Below are 18,455 nucleotides of genomic sequence, written 5' to 3'. Positions count from 1 at the left end.
CTTAAAAAATCCCGAAGTCAGCAAACAAAATTGATGGCTTTGGAAATTTTCAGTGGCTGGAATTCTGTTTTCTTTTGGTGGGAAGCGTTCAGATACTGAGTGATGGGGCACTGGCTTTTGATATGAGCATCAGTAATTTGACCATAAAATGTAAGATGCAGATGAAGAATTTCGCAGATGTTACAAAGACTGGTCGAAAAATATATAGTGAGGTGGATAGTTGGGAGCAGCAGTAAGATATCGAAATGCAGATCAAATGGTGTGCATGTTTTGAAGGGACATGATATGTCAGAATCCAGAATTTGTTGGCCCAAAGAAGACAGAGGGTGGTGAAAGGAATATATCTGGAGGTGAGTGACGAGTGGTGCTCTGCAGGGATTAATTCTGGGTCCTCTGCTCTTTCTAGTTTTTATTAATGATTTGGATGCGCAAGTGGAAGGGTGATTTAGTAAGTTTGGCGATGACACAAAGGTTAGTGGAGTGATGGATATTTTGGATGCCCTTGTAGGTTTCAAGGGTATATTGACAGGATCCAGAACTACACTGATAAGATAGAGTTTAACTTTGAGAAATGTGAAGTGATTCACTTTTGAAAGCTGAATTTGAATGCAGAAAACAAGGTTAAAGGCAGGATTCTTGCCAAAGTCAGAAATAGAGGGATAATGGGGTTCATGTTGATAGATCCCTCAAAGTTGCCACACCCAGGTTGATAGAGCTGTTCAGAAGGCGTATGGTATGTTGGCTTTCATTGGTCCTGACTTGCGTTTTAGAGTCACAAGCTTATGCTGTTGTTCTAAAAGCCTCTGCTGAGACAACACGTGGATTATTGTTTTGAGTTCTGATTACCTCATTATAGAAGAGATGTGGGGGGCTTTAAAATACATACGGAAGAGATTGACCAGGATGCTGCCTGGATGTCTTATGAAAAATTGTTTGAAGGAGAACGTACTTTTCTCATTGGTGCAAATAAAGTTGCGATGTAACTTGATAGAGGAGTACAACAACTTGATATGCAAATGTAGAGTGCATAGCCAAAATCTTTTTTCCCTTAGTGGAACAATCGATTACGTGGGTCATAAGTTAAAGATATTTGGAGGAATGTTTAGGTGCGATGTCTTATGTAGGTTGTTTACACCTAGGGTTTTTGGTGCATGGAATGCACGGTCAGCGATGGTTATAATATCAGATTGCGTTATTCCCATGAGTATGTTGAACTTGAATACTGATTACAGTCTGAAAGACTATAGAGGAGTAGAGGGAACTTGGCAACCACGGCCATATATCCCCCAAAACTTCCACCACTGTTACTATGGTTGCTAAGAAGCTGTGTGATTTGTTGACGATCATTAGCACGGGGATTGAGTTGAAGAGCCACAGGTTATCCTGCAGCTCTGTCAAGCCATGATTAGACTAGACTTGGAGTATTGTGTTCAGTTGTGGTCAACTCATTCTAAAAAGGATGTCGAAGATTTAGAGACGGTGCAGAAGAGATTACCACGATGCTGCCTGGATTGGAGAGCATGTCTTATGATAGGAAAGTTGAGGCGGCGAGAGCTGTTCGCATTGGATCGAAGAAGGATGGAAGGTGACTTGATTGAGATGTGCACAAGGTTGTGAGAGGCATGGATAGAGAGGATAGCCACAGATTTTTTTATCACAGTGGAAGTAGCTATCACGAGGGGCCACAATGTTAAGATGATTGAAGGAAGGTTTAAGGGAGCTGCCTGAGGTAGGTTCTTGGAGAAAGTGAGGACGGCAGATCCTGGAAGTCAGACTCTATGATGTCATTCTGGAAAAGCACAGCAATCAGGCAACTTCGACTGAGAAAGATAATCGACGTTTCGGTCATAAGCTCTTCATCACCCACACACCCAGCTCCAGCCCCACCCCAATTCCTGGCTCGCAACCTTTCCTGTTTTCACTATTACCCCAGATATCCCGCCCCTGAAAGTAATCATATAGTCCTCAGCAATGGCCGCAAATTCATTTCTGTCCGCTCCCGGATTAATATGTTTGACACAGATTGTAACATTGGATGAAGTGACCAAGGAGGGTAATGAGGGCAGGTGGTATACATAGGCTCTATGATTTCTAAAAGGCCTTTGATAAGATTCCGATTTGTAGGCTGTTAACTCAGCTGAGATCACATGGAATTATGGGCATACAATTGCCTTGTTGGCAGGAAAAAGGCGATAGTAGTGGAAAAACTTTTGTCAGATTGGATCCATGTGGGCAGAGATGTACCTCCAGCTTTTGTTTTCAGCATCAATGATTTGTTAAAGAATGTAAAAGGCATAATCAGCAAGTTTGCAAATAGCACTGAAATGGGCGATTTACTGGGCATTGAAGCAGGTTAACAGAAACTGCTGCAACGTTGATCTCTTCAGGGCATGGGACGGAAAATAGCAAGTCGTGTTTAATGTACAGAAGTGTGAGGCGTTGCATCTTGGAACGTCAAACCAAGATAGGAGATCAATAGTGAATAGTCGGGATTTAAGGGATGTACTGGAACAAAGCAACTTGGTGTTTCAGGTACACAATTCTCTAAAACTGGAGTCAAAGGTAGACAGGGCAATGAAGAAGGACTTTGGCACACTGGCCAACAACAGTCAGAACATCCGGTATTGAAATTGGGAAGTTATGTTTCAGTTGTACAGGGTATTGGTGCGGCCGCATTTGGAATATAGTGTTGCGTTTTCGTCCCATTGTTGTAGGAAAATATTATTAAGCTGGAAAGAGAGCAGATCAAAATTACAAGTCTGTTGCTAGGACTCCACGTTCTGAGTTAAAGGGAGAGAATAGACAAGATACAACTTTCCTCTTTTGTGTGCAGGCTTCTGAGGGGTGTATCGTATACAATTGCATATGATCACGAGTGGCACGGCGAGTATGAATACTCTCAGTCTTTTTTTCCAGTATGTGAGAATCAAGGACTTTCGAGCGTTAGTTTAGAATTAGAGGGGCAGGCAAGAAGGATACCCGAGGGGAGTGGGCAACGTTAATTTTTCGAGGATGGTATGCATATGGAATGAGCCGTCAGCAGAGGATGGTGCATGAACAAAATTTAAAAGGCATTGAGTCAACTACGTAGATGGGAATAGTTTAGAATGATAAGGCCCAACTTCCCAAACATGGCGTTCATGTGGATGGACAATTTAGTCTTCAAGGAACACTTTCTCTGAAGGGTCTATCTCCATCCTGTGAGACATTATGAGTCTAAGTGTGAAACAATACCTGAGCCAAACTCAGTATGTAATGAATATTAATTGCTTTCCAATGAGTTCCAATGAGACCTAATCAGGAACCCGATAGAGGAGTTTGGATCTTCAGTTGTTCTGATGATGCTCTCACATTAAAAAAGTTATTTTATCCTTCACTCATTTTTAAAAAGAAGTGGCAAAGTCAGAGGTGCTGAAATATCTGCAAATGTTCACTTTAAAATGTTAAGGGAGTAGCCCGATCTCCCAGTTCAGTTTTTTTCTAAAGTGGTTTAGTTTTAGTTGGCACAGAAGCTAATAATGTGCAAACAGCTTTTATGCATTAAATGAATATTCATGGCAGTCTTCTGTCTGAAATCTTTCCTGCCTTTAAGCACCTGCATTTCAATTTACGATTGTTGCGAATGGAATGTGTTAACGTAATATTGTGGGACTTGGAGCAGTTCCTTAGTTAAGTTGCTACATCGAATCGGTTTGTTTTCAAATGGTTAAGTTAAGGTAAATTCTAATTTCTTTACCCCGTGTTTAACTGTACTGTTTACTTAAGTTCTGTTCTGCTGGAAGACGCGTGCTTTGACCAGCTGTGTAGCTCCTGGAATATCCACTCACATCCGCCTTAAAAAAGAAAAAGTTCGGGTCTGGGCAGCTTTCTTAAAATATTTTGAGGGAGTTTGGCTTGGTCCACAACGCTGACAATTCACCCAATCGGAAATAGCGAAAAATAGGGAGAATTGAGAACATCACATCTCCTAGATCCTCTGTAAAACTCAGGAAGAAAGCTTCTGGGACATTCCACTCCGTTCACTGCCTCTATACCTCAGTGAAACCAATGCTTGGAATGACTGATACTAATGGAAATAAAATCCGCCAAAATCTCAGATCTTGCCAAAGGGTGTGGAGGAGGAGGTGCCAAGTTTGTGGTGGGGTACATGATTCCTCAGAAAGGCTAACAAGTGAGCGAACACACTTGAAATGCTTTGGATCTGATATACATTGTGTCTCACAATCTAGTAGATGTGGGTTATAGTGGGCAGTGTGACGACCAGGTTTGCGGAGTAGGTTTCCTTCTGTTGTTCTGTGGAGCAACGGAAACTGTACGAACAGAAATATGAAATATTGGTCAGACATGCCTATGGATATTTTGACAATGCTGGCCACAAACTCTAAATTCACATTGACTTTGCACCACCATTTTAATCGAAAATAAAATTTTCATTCAACGAATATTTCAATTTCTTGACAGTGTTTTCACCCATTCACTCTATTGTTGATTTAAAAATCTATCTTCGCCATTACCTGTCTCAATATTGCAGCAGCCGCTCTACTCTGTGACAATAAAATCCACATATTTACGATCCTTTGAATGAAACAATTTAACACTGATCTGTTTGAAACTGCGAAGCATTATTCTTTATCCTTAACGTCAACCGAACTGTATTATGAAATTATGACCTCTCTTCCATGTTGCTTAACATCAGTAAACATCCATTGTGCATCTAATTTATTCATTTCCTTCAGAATCTTATATGCCTGACTCAATACAGAACTCATGCTTCCAAACTCCAGAGAGTATAGGTTGATCTGCACGATCCCTCTCTATAAGACAAACTCATGATCTATGAAATCTCTCTTCAGAACCCTCACTGAGCTGCGTCCATGAAAACTACATCCCTCTGCGGAGAGAAACAAAACTGCATGCAATCCCAGACAGTGTCTCACGAATTTCTTGTTAATTTGCAGCGACTTTACAGAATTATCCAGACTATAATTTTGCATTAATTGCCAAAATGCAATTTGTCTTTCTTTTTAGCGCAGCACCTGCATACCACTTTCCCACGGTTCTTAGAAGATAACTCATCTGATACTCTGTAGAAAAGTAATTTTAAACATCCATGAATTTCTGGAGTCTTGCACATCTGATGGACTGGCTATTAAATCCGTGCCTCACTACCCGAATTGAAAGGAGATTTTGGAGATGCATATCACTTACCTGTTGCGTTGTGCATTTAGTGTTATGTTTGTGAACCTAACACAACTTTTGCATTTCCGTATACATTCATCAGAAAAAAATAAGAAAAAAAGACTCTGGCACAGTAGGATCGTCAGATACAACTGGCAGAAAACTGGACTGAAACATTTTGTCTGTATGAGCTCGTGTTAATGATCAGGATTGTCTCAGGTTCAGTGAGAAATAGAAGTAAGGAATTAAGTTCGCTTGTCGAACTGCTCCCTGTAACCCAGACCATTAAGTTTTGACAACAGTCTCGTAAAATTCTTTTGCACTCCTTCCAGTTTAATAACATCCTTCCAGAAGCAAAATTAAAACAAAAAGTCTCAACACAATACTCATTAACGTCGTGTACAAGTGGAAGATAACTTGGCAATTCTATACACAGTAGTCAGACTGATGAAGGCCAGTGTGTCTTCACTGCCTTATGCACCTATGATTCCTCTTCAAAGAAACATGTACCTGAAAACCAAGATCCCACTGTTCCAGTGCATTCCTTAATCCCTTACAGTTCGCCTACCTTGGTCAATTTCTACCTTGCTTTAACTTTGCATCGTGCAAGACCAAACGCTTATCTATGTTAAACAGCATTTGAAATTTCACGATCCTTGATAAAAATAGCGAACAGCAATGGACTCAGCGTCAACCACTGAGGCACTTCACTCGTCATAGATTTGCAGTACGGCAAGCCTCCTTCTTGTATTGCACTCTGATTCCGAAAATGAAGACAATTGTGCATCCAATTTGACAGTTCTGCCTCGATTCTACGCAATCCAACCTTCCAAAACAGCTTCTGATAAGGAACCCTATCAGCGGTCTTACTGAAATCCATGTCGACTGTATCTACCACTCTGAGCTCTTCAAACTTTCTCTTCAATTGATCAAATGACATCAACCAATGTGTGTGGCATGATCTCACATGCAAAAAGCCGGGCTACCTATTCTTAATCAAGCTCTCGCTTTCCAAATGCATGTGTCACTAGTCTCTCGTCTATCAGAAGCTTCACAAGTAAATTCCGACTACAGGTTATGTGTGTGCTGGTATAAAGCTCCCAGGCTTTTCTTTGCAGACATTCGTGAATGAAGGAAAATAATTGCTAATCTCCAGTCTTCTGGGACTTGATCTGTGGATAACAATTATGCAAAATTGTCAGCCAGGGCCCCCGCAATTAATTCTCTTGCCACTTGCAGCGTTCGTGGATATCACTGTTCTGGACGTGGAGATTTATCCAGCTTCATACATTCTAATACATCCAAGACCTCTTCTACTGTGGTAAGAACTGTCCCCAATAAATTATCACTATTGTTCCCACATTCGCAAATCTTCATGTCTTTCTCCACTGAAAACATAGAGGAAAAATATTCATTCAGAACCTCAGCCAACTGCTAAAGTTCTACACATACATGCTCACTTTAGTTTGAGGTTTCCTATTCTTTCTCTAGTTATTTCTTTTTCTTTGATATACTTGAAGAACCTCTGCATTCAACGAATCTTCTCAACAGAATGTGTCACGTGCACCATTTTCACCCTGCTGATTTCCTTCCTAAGTGAACTGCTGTATCTTCAGTGTACCCACGTGTTTTACAAAAGAGCAAACTGAATTAAGGTGGTTGTGGGGAAAAGTGTATAGTTTGCAACTGAAACATTAGTCTTTGTATACAAATGGTATTCTTTGGTGATGATAGATATTCACTGGAAATGAGTAAATTCAACTCATATGTTATGTTCTCAATACGATGATTCAGTGTTTGTCGTTGAATCCTCTGGTAACGTGATCAGACAAACTCTGCAAATCGCCTCTAATATTAATCTGTACCTGCAACGTATCCATCGGGGCGTTGTACGAATGGACCGAGTACCTGGGTCACTCACTATTACAATTCAAACTTGATCCTGACATTTGTGATATACCCTTGGTTTTTCAGGAAAATGTGTCACAAACTGATAGGAAATTTTCAAGAGAATGATGTTATTGACAGGAGTTATGGGCCACCAAAGATGTGCAGCTCAAATCTTAACTGATCATTTCAACATTTGAATCAATCTCTGCTTTTCAAACAGAAAAGGAAGAAAGCATCCGAAACTGTTAATGCCAGCAGGACAGTTTACGATACGGCAGAGCAAGTGGACGGCTTACTTTTCTCATTATTACTTCTGCCCGTTTGGTAAATATAATGCGCCAAAAGAAGGGTGACGTAAAGTGAAATATTTCCAGCAGCAAAACGAAAAACTGCTAATCACCAAAAACAAACAGCTAATGCAATACAGGAATCCGACTGACAAAAAAAAATTACACTTGTTCATTATGGGGCAACAGAAACTTCGACAACAATGGTACATATTAGATAATGTTAAACTAACGGCAATGGACAAAGAAAAGCACTCTATTATGCATTGGATTTGGCGTGTAGATGTATTCAAACGCTTTAGCTCTTTGAACACATTAACGTGGGACATGTGAAGTATCCATTATTAATCACTTAATTGTGTATTTTTAAACATTATGCAAGTGCGTCCTTTTGATTGGCATTCATACATTACACTTGAGAGAATATGAAAGTGTAAAGCTGATACGCTGTTTCATTCAGGCAAAGGAGAAATGTCTGGTGAACACAGAAGGCTTGGAAGCACCTGTGAAGAAATGAGAAAAGCATATGGAACATTTCAAGTTCAATACTCCATTAATAATGACTCAATGGCAGCCTCAAACCGATATAAACACTGCCCAATATGTTGTGCAGCCAATTGTGGGAAGTCAGTGAGTTGGTAGAGTAGACGTTCCTGAAACATTGTACATGATACATCATATCCAGTAAAGTGTAAAGCAAGCTTCAATGTCAACTTCTTGATGGAGAGATATACCTGGTCTTATCGAGTGGACAGGGTGGAGGCATATAATGACATCAGCAATGAAAATGCCTTTCGCTCTGGAAATTAGCTTGACATCAACAACTGTTTGTTCAAGGTACGTTAAAACATTATGAATAATTTCAAAACGTCCGATTCCCGTGAGAGATGTTGGAATACATAAGGATCACGCATTCGGAAAGTATTAGTTCAGAGCCTAATTCAAACTGTTGTTCAGACAGGTAGGGGTACAATACGTCACGCGAAAAGAATGCATCTCCCTATTCAAATGGTGAGGAAAGTATACTATCTGATTCTTGCCATCATTGGAGTTCCTGGTAAGTTTCCAATCTGTGTAAAGCTATTTGTTGTTGTCCATGAGGTGTGTATTTCTCTCAGACATTTAATCTTACAAGTTAGTCAATTGTATGTTCAAGGAAGCAGAATGATTCAACGTCGTGACGTTAGGCATTTTTAAATGAAGAGCAGTTGGATTTATTCAGCACTGAATTGCCTCCTACCGCCTGCAAGTATCTTGGTATTTCTGTCATTCGATAGTTTAACATTCTACTGAAAATGTGTGTACTATTAACGGAATAGCAATGAATCGAGTGTGCATTCAAATTCTGTTGTATTAACTATTCCTTTCTTTCATACATCTTCATTCTTAAACTCGTTGCACATTGTGGCATGTTTGTCATTGTTAATGAGGAACCGTATTCACTCCAGGAAAAGTGATTATGAGAACAAAAATGCACATTGCTAGGAAATCACAGCAGGCCTGGCATCATCTGTGGGCACAGTTAATCTTTCATGTCCACTTAATTCTATTTTCTCTCCACAGATGATGCTGGAGTAGGTTTAATTTCGGATTGCCGGCATGCCCCGCTGTATTCTTGTAGGAGTGAGAGAAGTGATCACTGATCTCTCCCGGATAAACCGTAGTAATGGGGAACATCACTTTTTTTATTGGAATCAGTAAATCTTAAGCATGTCATTTCATTCAATACATACAGATGAATGTGAGGAAGTACAACTAATGTGGCTCATTTTGCTGAAGTCAGATATCAAAGGGCAAACATGACCACTTTTCGTTGAATGAAGTAATAACTGACTGTCTGATCTATGAAAGCTACCATCTATTGAATATCATTTGAGGCAACTTGCATTTCCTGCCATTGTCGCCAGTTTTATGTCTTACCTTACGGAAGCTAATGATCTCAATTATTCCATTAACCAGTAATTGCATAAGCTAAATATTCTGGGACTTCATACCATTTTTCCATGCATTTATCATTGGCAATTCGAAAGTGGTAAACTTTGATTTTAGAAAATTGGCAGTGAAATTATCTTCACCATATCTCTATTTACAGGAATCCTACCTTTTAAGGACTCAATATTGAATATTTCCACTGCATTTTTGTAACCAAAGAATAGAACACAACCCGTTTCTTATGATCTGAAATCTGAAATCACTCCATCATAATATATATTTTTTTAAAAATTATAATCTTTATTAGTGACTCGGATTCAATTTGTAGTGGTTAAATCAAAACCAAATGTGGTCTGCTGTAAGCTCAGCTTATACGACTAAAAGTGATAAGTGTAAGTAAATTATATACATAGGTTCTTGCATAAATACTAAACCTGTCGTCATACTACACAGGAGCAACCTGACGTTGGATGAGATCCCAAAATTTTAAGTTGGAAGTGTGCAGATGTCAGTCACACTGGATTCATTGCTCAGTATATTTTGCCGCTGCCATAGTACCAACACATACGTGTGTACATATTAAATAGTAAAAGCTTACGAACGGAGAATTCTTGTCAGCAATAATGAATCAATTTTACATTGTCACACAGTTAATTTTCCATTTCTTTAAATTCTGTGATCATGCCAAATGAATAGATTTCTGGTGAAAAGTTCTTAATGGCTGATCAGAAACAGCAAAAAAAAAATTCATTACTAAATCCATGTTCTTGTCTCTCTTCCAGTGAATTCAATTTCACTTTTAATCCTGTCCAAGGAAAGCTGTGGGCTATCAACCTGCACAACTCGTTACCTGTTGGCCATGACAACTGCAGATCTCCTCGTCATCATCACTGAGGTTGTCCTGAACAGAATCAATGATTATTATTTTCCATTAAATTTCCTGAAGATCACTCCTGTATGTAGTGTTCGCTATGTTCTGCTCCGCGCAGCCACAGACTGTTCTGTTTGGTTCTCTGTCACTTTCACTTTTGATCGATTTATTGCTATTTGTTGCCCAAAGTTGAAATCTAAATATTGTACCAAGAAAACTGCAACAGTAATTGTCCTAACAACAGGGATTCTTCTGTGTTTGAAAAATATTCCAATCTACTTTAGGTTTAGGCCACGGAGGATAATCAACAACATACCTTGGCGCTGTTCTAATAGACCAGTCTATTTCACTGACTCGCGATGGATTGGATTTCGTACATTTGAGAAGATTTTAACACCGTTGATACCATTTGGATTAATTCTGCTTCTCAATGGTGTGACAGTCAGTTATATTTTATTGGCCAGTCGAATCCGTAAACGACTCAAATGTCACAGCAAGGGAGACTCTGGAGCTAAGAGCAGAAGGAAGTCTATCATTTTGCTCTTTACCATATCCAGCAGCTTCATACTTCTGTGGTTCGTCTACATTTTATATTTTTTTCATGTTGATGAACTATTAGATGGCCCGTCTGCTTATATGTTTGAGAACTTTGCATATATGCTGCGTAATTTAAGTTGCTGCACAAACACGTTCATTTACGTGGTAACACAATCTCAGTTCAGAGAACAGCTAAAACTAACATTGTCATATCCTCTGACATTAGTCACTGCGTTTATTCAGAAACAATCAAGCTAACATCATTTTTAATGCAAAAACAGGTAACAGGCAAAATGTGAAACATTTGGTTTATCCTGTAACTTATCTTATTTTTCCAGTCACTTCCAACAAAATGTGTATCTATCCCTATTACTGTGCTTTCCCCTGACCCAATAACCTCCATCCCACTCCAACATGATCTGTTCCAGTAATAAAAATGATATCTGTGTGTTCCTTTTTCCTTTACGCAATTTAGTTTTTCTGTATCTTCTCCAGAAATTAAAACTATTCCTCCCTCCTTCGGTTCTGTCACTTACATGTTTCATTTATATTGTAAAGTTCTCCATGTGTCTTTCCCTGCAAGATGGTCTGTGTTACCCTCAACTTAGACAGCATTAATCATCAATTCCTGCAGGTCCGAGGTCATTTCAATCCCTGTAATTACTTCCTGATCGAATTTTTTGCCTCACTGTGTAACAAGCATTGTTCCAACAATATTGCACAACTCATCAAATTTATCGGCCTGAAAACATTACTGAAATGCATATAGTACTTCAAATACAACAGGTATCCGAACCTGTTTAGACTTCAGTTTTTTTTTAACAGAGGTTATCCACATATTTCCAATTATGCTGCATTGCATTTTGTACAGACATTCGCATGCATCTCCAATCATATAGATAGGAAGAAGGAACATACCCATATTCCCCATTGTGCCTCCTGTATTACTCAATTTGATCTTAATTGACCTGAATAATTGACATTCCAACCAGTCCTGAAAAACAAGCCATTTCTGACCAACGGTTTACATTAATATCTATATATTAAGTCACATTTTATCATCTTTGACACGTGCCAGCCGAGTAATGTCTAAAATGAATTGCCACATATTCTCGTTATTTGATGATTAAATCGTCTCTAATTTGATTTTACCACTGATGTATATTTCCTTAATTAGCAAGGGTAATGGCTTTAAAAATAGTTCAGGTCTGATTTCACGAAGTCCAGTTTCACTTAAACGTTTCCTAGATATTGGTGTTTTGAGTTCAACACGTGATAACATGCACCATTTCTTCCAGTAATTGTAATGCGTTTCCCTATGTATGTATTCATCGGTCATTCAATAAATTGCATGTCCAGAACGAACTGCTTCTCCAAACGTCTCAAGTTTAAACGACTTAGATGGTATTCATTTGTCTCGCGAGCAGGTTTTTGCACTGACTTCCTTGAATAATCCTTTCATTTTCCAGCATTAAGTCTGTTGTTCTTCCCGAATATTTTCCTCGCACCCTATGTTGCATTGTTCCCTCACGTTTTACTGAGATCTTCTTTCTTCTTCTCCCACACTTGGAACCATCGTTTTCTTACTCTCATCGTTAAGTAATTTCGGGTGCATTCCTTGCACGTGGAAATGTCTGTGTTTTCCGTTTTTTAAAAAAGTTATGAACCGACCTATGAAAACAACTGTATTAACATGATGCTTCATGAAAGAAATTGTTGCGATTCTTAGAACTAAGTTGGAAAAAAATTCATTGTTGATGACGCTTACACGATAACTTCCTTTGAGAATTAGGGGAGGTTTGCGACTAATAGGATGGCAGCAACAGGTGAATTCACAACGACAATTGCCCGATCTAAAGACTTGATTTTTGGTTTTGCTATTCCGACAGGTGAGGGCTGACAAAGGAGTAACATTTGTGTTTGTCACCAGTGTACATCTTCTGAATGCGAACAATACTTTCGAAGTTTTCAGATGTTGAGAAGTAAAGATGATGTGTCTTCTTGCAATACAAAACAAAACGTGAGGTTTGAAAAAGGCCATTTTATTCAAGATGACATTTGCGCTAAGGTACTACATTGGATCAGTAATTCACAGATGTTACTAATTTGTAAACTCTTTGCTTGTTCCATTTAGTGAGAATGTAAAATGTTCGTGGGGAGGGGTAGATGTTAGAGCAAGATTAGGCAGCAGTGTAAATAGAACATGAATAAAGAAAGCCTTCACTATGGAAATAACAAGTTACTTCGAAAAAACTGACAATTAAATATCACAGTACGACGAATTAAACTATCTCTTTTGCATGTTTTGCATGTTCGGCTGATGAACGCAGCGAATGCTGGGAAAGATGGGGTTTAGACGTCGTACACATTACAGAAATTTGAGGAAAGGACAGGTGTGGCAGCTCAATGTTCCTTGGTGCAAAATGCTATTGGAAAGATGGAATGGGAGGGCGGAGAGGAGTGGGATCTTAAATTTTCATTACTGTTGTAACTAGAGACGACATTTCTGCAAAATGATGTTGAGCGAAAACATATGAGTTGAAATTCGAAATAAGAAAGGAATGATCACCTTATTGAGATTATACTTTAGGCATCCAAGTAGTCACAGTGAAGGTGAGAAATAAGTATGTTAACACATCTTAGATAATTGAATAAAGGCAGATTTTATTGGTATGCTACCAAAACATTCAAAGATGATAAACGTACACTATTTAAATGTAATAGGACGTCTGAAAATGGAGGGTCATTCAGAAGTGTGACGACGACAGTTCTGAATAATTATGTTCATGTTAAATTGAAATACATGCCTGGTAACCATTGGGTACAATGAATGAATAAACATACTGAGGTTCTTGTCAAGAAGAAGAGAGGAATCATGCCTGCAGTTCTCCTATAACGTTCCAGATAAACATCGCCAAAGAGAAAATTGCTTCATAAAAACAATGCGGCGCATGGTGTTGGGGAGAAACAGCAATAAACGTCACTCACGATCGCTCATAAATCACTGAATGTCTGAAACCAAGCAAATTATCCTGACAATGTGAGGACTGCAGATGCTGGAGATCAGAGTTGGAAGTTTGATACTGGAAAAACAAACCATGTCAAGCAGTAACCGAGAAGCAGGAGAATCGAGTTTCAGTCATCAGAATGTCTTCCGGAATGAGGCTTGTGGGAGGAGGTCTGAGAGATAAATGGAAGCGGGTGGGGTTCGCGTGAAGGTAGCTAAGAAGGCAATGGGAAGATGTAAGTAGGGACATGGATAGAGTTCAGAGATGAGGGGGGAATGGATAGATGGGAATGCCGATTGATAGTTCCAGCAGGTTTTATCGAGTTGGAGTCCTGGGACTGAGATAAACTGAGGTAAGACGAAATAAGGACACTTATGAAGTTCATTCTAATCTGGTATGGTTGCAATTTCCAAAGGCAGAAGAAGAGGCGTTCTTCCTGCAGTTTTTGGATGGTTAAGATTAGGCGATGGAAGAGACTTTCATGTCCTTGGTGGAGTGTGTGGGAGAGTTGCAGTGTTCAACCACAGGGCAATGGGGGTGGTTGGTGCGGGTGTCCCAGCGAAGTTCTCTGAAACGATACACAAGTTGACATCCAGTCTCCTCAATGTACAGACGAACACATCAAATGCAACGGATACAGCAATTGATATTTGTGGAGTTAAAGGTAAATTTCTGTCAGATGTGGAAGGATTCTTTGGGGCCTTAGATGGAGGTGAAGGGACGATGCAGGGGCAGGTTGTGCATTTCCTGCTGTGGTAGGAGAAAGTGACAATAGTGATTTTGAGCAAAAGGGAAAAAGAGAGAGTAGGACCCAATAAAGTTCGAAGAGGTCGCCTTTGTGTTCAATCCCACGAGACACGTCATTTTAAGTGAATAGTTTTTGTCCTCTGCTGTATTACTGTCGTGAAATGAACAAAGTCGAGAGGATGCAGAGAACTAAATATTGGTGGTTTGAAATTGTTCACACCACAGACCTGGAAGTGCTGAAAGGTTTTGAAAATTAAAATATCGATACATTTCCGATACCTGATTTCACATGTCTCAGAACATTGAGGGAAATTAGGGATTAAATTACAGGGCTCTTGCAGACACGTGTGCATCATGCATATTAAGGAGAGAGATGCTAGATGACTTGAGAGTGGCATTGTTGATAAAGGTATACTAGAAGAAACGGAGGAATTGCAGATATGTTGAGTCCATCTTTGATGAAGGGTAAGTTCTTGTAGGTGCTACTAAAATGTAGGATGTGCATGCAATGCCTGAGTCAAGGATTGATGAAACAGCATAATTTTGTGAATGGGAAATCGTGTCTCAAACAGGCGATTGAGTTTTCTGAGGAAACATCCAAAAAGATCAGTAAGTAAAACTGGTTCATGTTGTTTACGTGGACTTCAGTAAAGACTGTGACAAGGCTTCTCATTCCCGTCTAATCAGTAAAGTTTGATCACATGGGATTCAGAGTTACCTTGGCAATTGAATATGAAATATGTTTGCGAGCAACAGTCAGAGAGGGTTGGTGAATGTTTGTTTTTTTCGGACTAGAGACCTGTTGCCAGCAATGAGGAATGGGCCATATATGCTGCCTAGCCAGCGACGCCCTCATCCTGCTGCAGAATAGAGCAACTATCAATAAAGTTATGGATGACTGCAAAAATGCTTACCATTAGGCAGTGAAGACAGTTTTCGATGATGACAAAGTGATTTCTACTGAAAAGGCGAAGGCGTGGAATAATGGCGGACCAAGTTCAACAGGAATGAATACGAAATATTTATTTGGTCAAACAACAAGGCAGGAAATATTCAATTAAAGCAAGACCGTACATGGTATTAGAGATAAGTCGGACCTCTGAGATTAGGTCCATAATTCTTTGAACTTTATGTCACACATTTATAGGATAGTTTAGAAGGCATTTCGTATGCTGGCCTTCACTGTTCAGACCATTGAGAATAGGAATTGGGATGTCATCTTGTAAAAATGTTAGTGAGGTCTCCCATGGAGAATTGTTGTCCATTCCTTTTCGACCAATATGGGAAAGAGTCAAAAATTCTGGTGGTAGAAAACCACAGCCATACAGGCAGAATCTGCAGAGAGGGATAATTAACGATTTGAGCATAAGCTCTTCATCACGCATTCCTGATGAAGTGCTTCTGCTAGAAACGTAGGGTCTCCTGCTCCTCGGATGATATCTGACCAGCTGTGCTTTTCCAGCACCACATGTTTTGACTCTGATCCCCAGCTTTTGCAGTTTGCAGTCCTCAATTGTTCCTCTTATTGGAATGAAGTTTAGAGAGTTCAGCATGTTTTTTTTAATATACAAGAATGCTGAGGGTTTTGGAACATTTGACTTCTCAGGAGGAGCTGGAAAGGCTGAGTATTTATTTTCACTAGAGCGTAGGAAGTGGTCAGCGATCTTATAGGTGTATAAACTCATGAGATTAAACGCTACTTTCAATGCTAGACGATCTTCTGCTTGACCGGGGTATTTTGAGACTGGAAGATAAAATTTTAAGGTGAGATGAGAGATCTGCAAAGACATGGGGTGGGGGGGGGGGGGGCATCTTTTGCATAGAGGGTGGTCTGTATGAAAGATCTCAGACATCTGCCCTATATTTTTCCCCATTCAATTTAAAACTACGTCACCTCGTGCTCGCCATTATTACCTGAGGGGAAAAAATTAATTGTCTACCTTTTCTAACCCTCTGATTAACATGTATGTCTTAGTTCATTTACGTCTCAACCATCTTCACTCCAACGAAAACAGTCACAAGCATCTCGGCCTTTCCTTGGAAGACGTTCCTTCCATCCCATGCACCTTCCTATTATGTCTCCTCTGAGCCATTTGCCAAAGCTTCCATATCTTCCCTAAAATGCTGTGACCATAATTGTATGCAATACTCCAAGTGCTGGCTCATCAGAGATTTGTAAAACTGCAGCATGACCACATGGCTCCGAAAATTAAATTCCTCTACGACTAACTAGGAGCTCACTGTATCCTCCATAACAGCCCTATCAACCTGGGTGGAAACTTTCAGGCATTTATATCCATGGACACCAATGTCTGTCTGTTCATCTACACAGTCAAGAAACTCACCATTAGCCAATACAATTTAAAGCTGTTGACCTTCCAAAGTGAATCACCTCACACTTTTCTGTATTAAACTCTATTTACAACCTCTCAGCCCAGCTCTGCAGCTTATCTGTGTCACTTTGTTATCAACAATATGATTCGGCACTGTCCATAACATTACTGATCTTCCTGTCACCCGCACATTTACTAACCCATCCTTCCAAGCCCTCATCCAGGTCATTTTTAAAAATGACAAACAGCCGTGTCCTCAAACCAGATCCTTGCGGTACACCACTGGAAACAGAACTCCAGGATCAACATTTCGTATCAATCACCATTCTCTGTATTCTTTATTCGAACCAAACCGCTGTAACACTCTTAATAACATGACATCGTGTTTTTGTGGAATAGACTTCCGCGGGGAAGCTTATCAAATGCCTCACTGAAATTCACCTATATGACATCAACTGCTTTACATTCATTCACCTGTTTCGTCACCTTCTCAACGAACACAAAATGGTTTGTCAGGCACGACCTACCCTTCACAAAACGGTGTTGACGGTCACTTATCAACTTATTCCACTCTGGATCATAAGTGCAAACTCGTATAAATTTCCCACCACTTTACCCACAACCTAAATAGAGCTTGTTGTTGTATAATTACCAGGGTAGTTTCTTCCACCCATATATCTCCTCAAACGACTCCTCAAACGTCTCTTGTTCCACCATAATTTTGTCGTTGTGCAACAATATCACACCTCCCCCCCCCCCACCCCCGCCCTTTTGCCATATTCTCTGTTCTTTGTTCTTACTGAAACATCTAAATCCCAGCACCTGCAACAACCATTATTGTCCCTGCTCTATACATATTTCTGAAGTGGCCACAATATTGAAATCGCAGGTACCAACCCACGCTGCAAGTTCACCCAACTTTTTCTCGATGTTCCAGACATCCAAATAAACATTTTTTCAACGAACTTCTTGCTTGCCAAAAACATCATGAGACCTTGAGACCATATTTATTACCTCTCAACAACGAACAACCTCCTGGAAACTGGAAGTATAATTTCGGTTTTCATCACCCTGCTAAATTAGTTTAAGCCTACCCAAAGATGTTTAGTAAATCTCCACCTCCATCAAAATATTTAGATCCTCTGATTCAGGTGAAGATTATCCTGTTTGTGCAGCTCCCACCTTCCACAGAAAGAACACCAATTAATCAGGAATCCAAAACCCTCCTTCATGCACCATCCCTGTAGCCAAGTGTTCAACTCCTCTCTCTCCCTATTCCTTGCCTCGGAAGACGTGGCATCGGTAACAAACGAGAGGTGAAAACTCTGTTTCTTCTAACTTTTATCTTCAACCCTAGCTCCTTGAATTTCAACCTGAAATCCCAATCTCTCTTCCTACCTGTGACGCTGGTACCAGTCTGGACCACGACTTGAGTTGTTTCCCCTCCAACTCGAGGATCCCGCAAACACGATCAGATAGATCATGGATCCAGGCCCCTTGAGAGGCAACGCAACATTCATGAGTCTCTATAGTTCCCACACAGTTTATCTCTGTCCCCTGAATATGGAGTCCCCAGAGACCAATGCTCTGCTCCTCTTTCCCATTCAATTCAGAGCAACAGGACCAACGTTTGTGCCAGAGAGCTATGCCCCATTGTTTACCCTAATAAACC

General features: G+C 39.9%; 1 protein-coding gene across 1 annotated transcript; it reads left to right on the top strand.

The window, feature by feature from the left end:
* Nucleotides 1-8,345: 8,345 nt before the first annotated feature.
* Nucleotides 8,346-10,953, top strand: LOC140460094 (probable G-protein coupled receptor 139). Its single transcript, XM_072554495.1, has 2 exons — nucleotides 8,346-8,412; nucleotides 10,070-10,953. The coding sequence occupies exons 1-2, from the start codon at nucleotides 8,346-8,348 to the stop codon at nucleotides 10,951-10,953; spliced, it is 951 nt and encodes a 316-aa protein (XP_072410596.1).
* Nucleotides 10,954-18,455: the final 7,502 nt, after the last annotated feature.

Source organism: Chiloscyllium punctatum, chromosome 36 (assembly GCF_047496795.1).
Source record: "Chiloscyllium punctatum isolate Juve2018m chromosome 36, sChiPun1.3, whole genome shotgun sequence".
NCBI lineage: Eukaryota > Metazoa > Chordata > Chondrichthyes > Orectolobiformes > Hemiscylliidae > Chiloscyllium > Chiloscyllium punctatum.
Note: the sequence above shows the minus strand (reverse complement) of the source record. Positions and strands in the feature narration are given on the sequence as shown.

Bases quoted from the DNA above. Each gene is read 5' to 3' on its own strand.
- LOC140460094 (XM_072554495.1), top strand. From the start codon at position 8,346: ATGCATCTCCCTATTCAAATGGTGAGGAAAGTATACTATCTGATTCTT. The intron at 8,413-10,069 runs GTAAGTTTCCAA...TCTCTCTTCCAG, and splicing joins TGCCATCATTGGAGTTCCTG to TGAATTCAATTTCACTTTTA.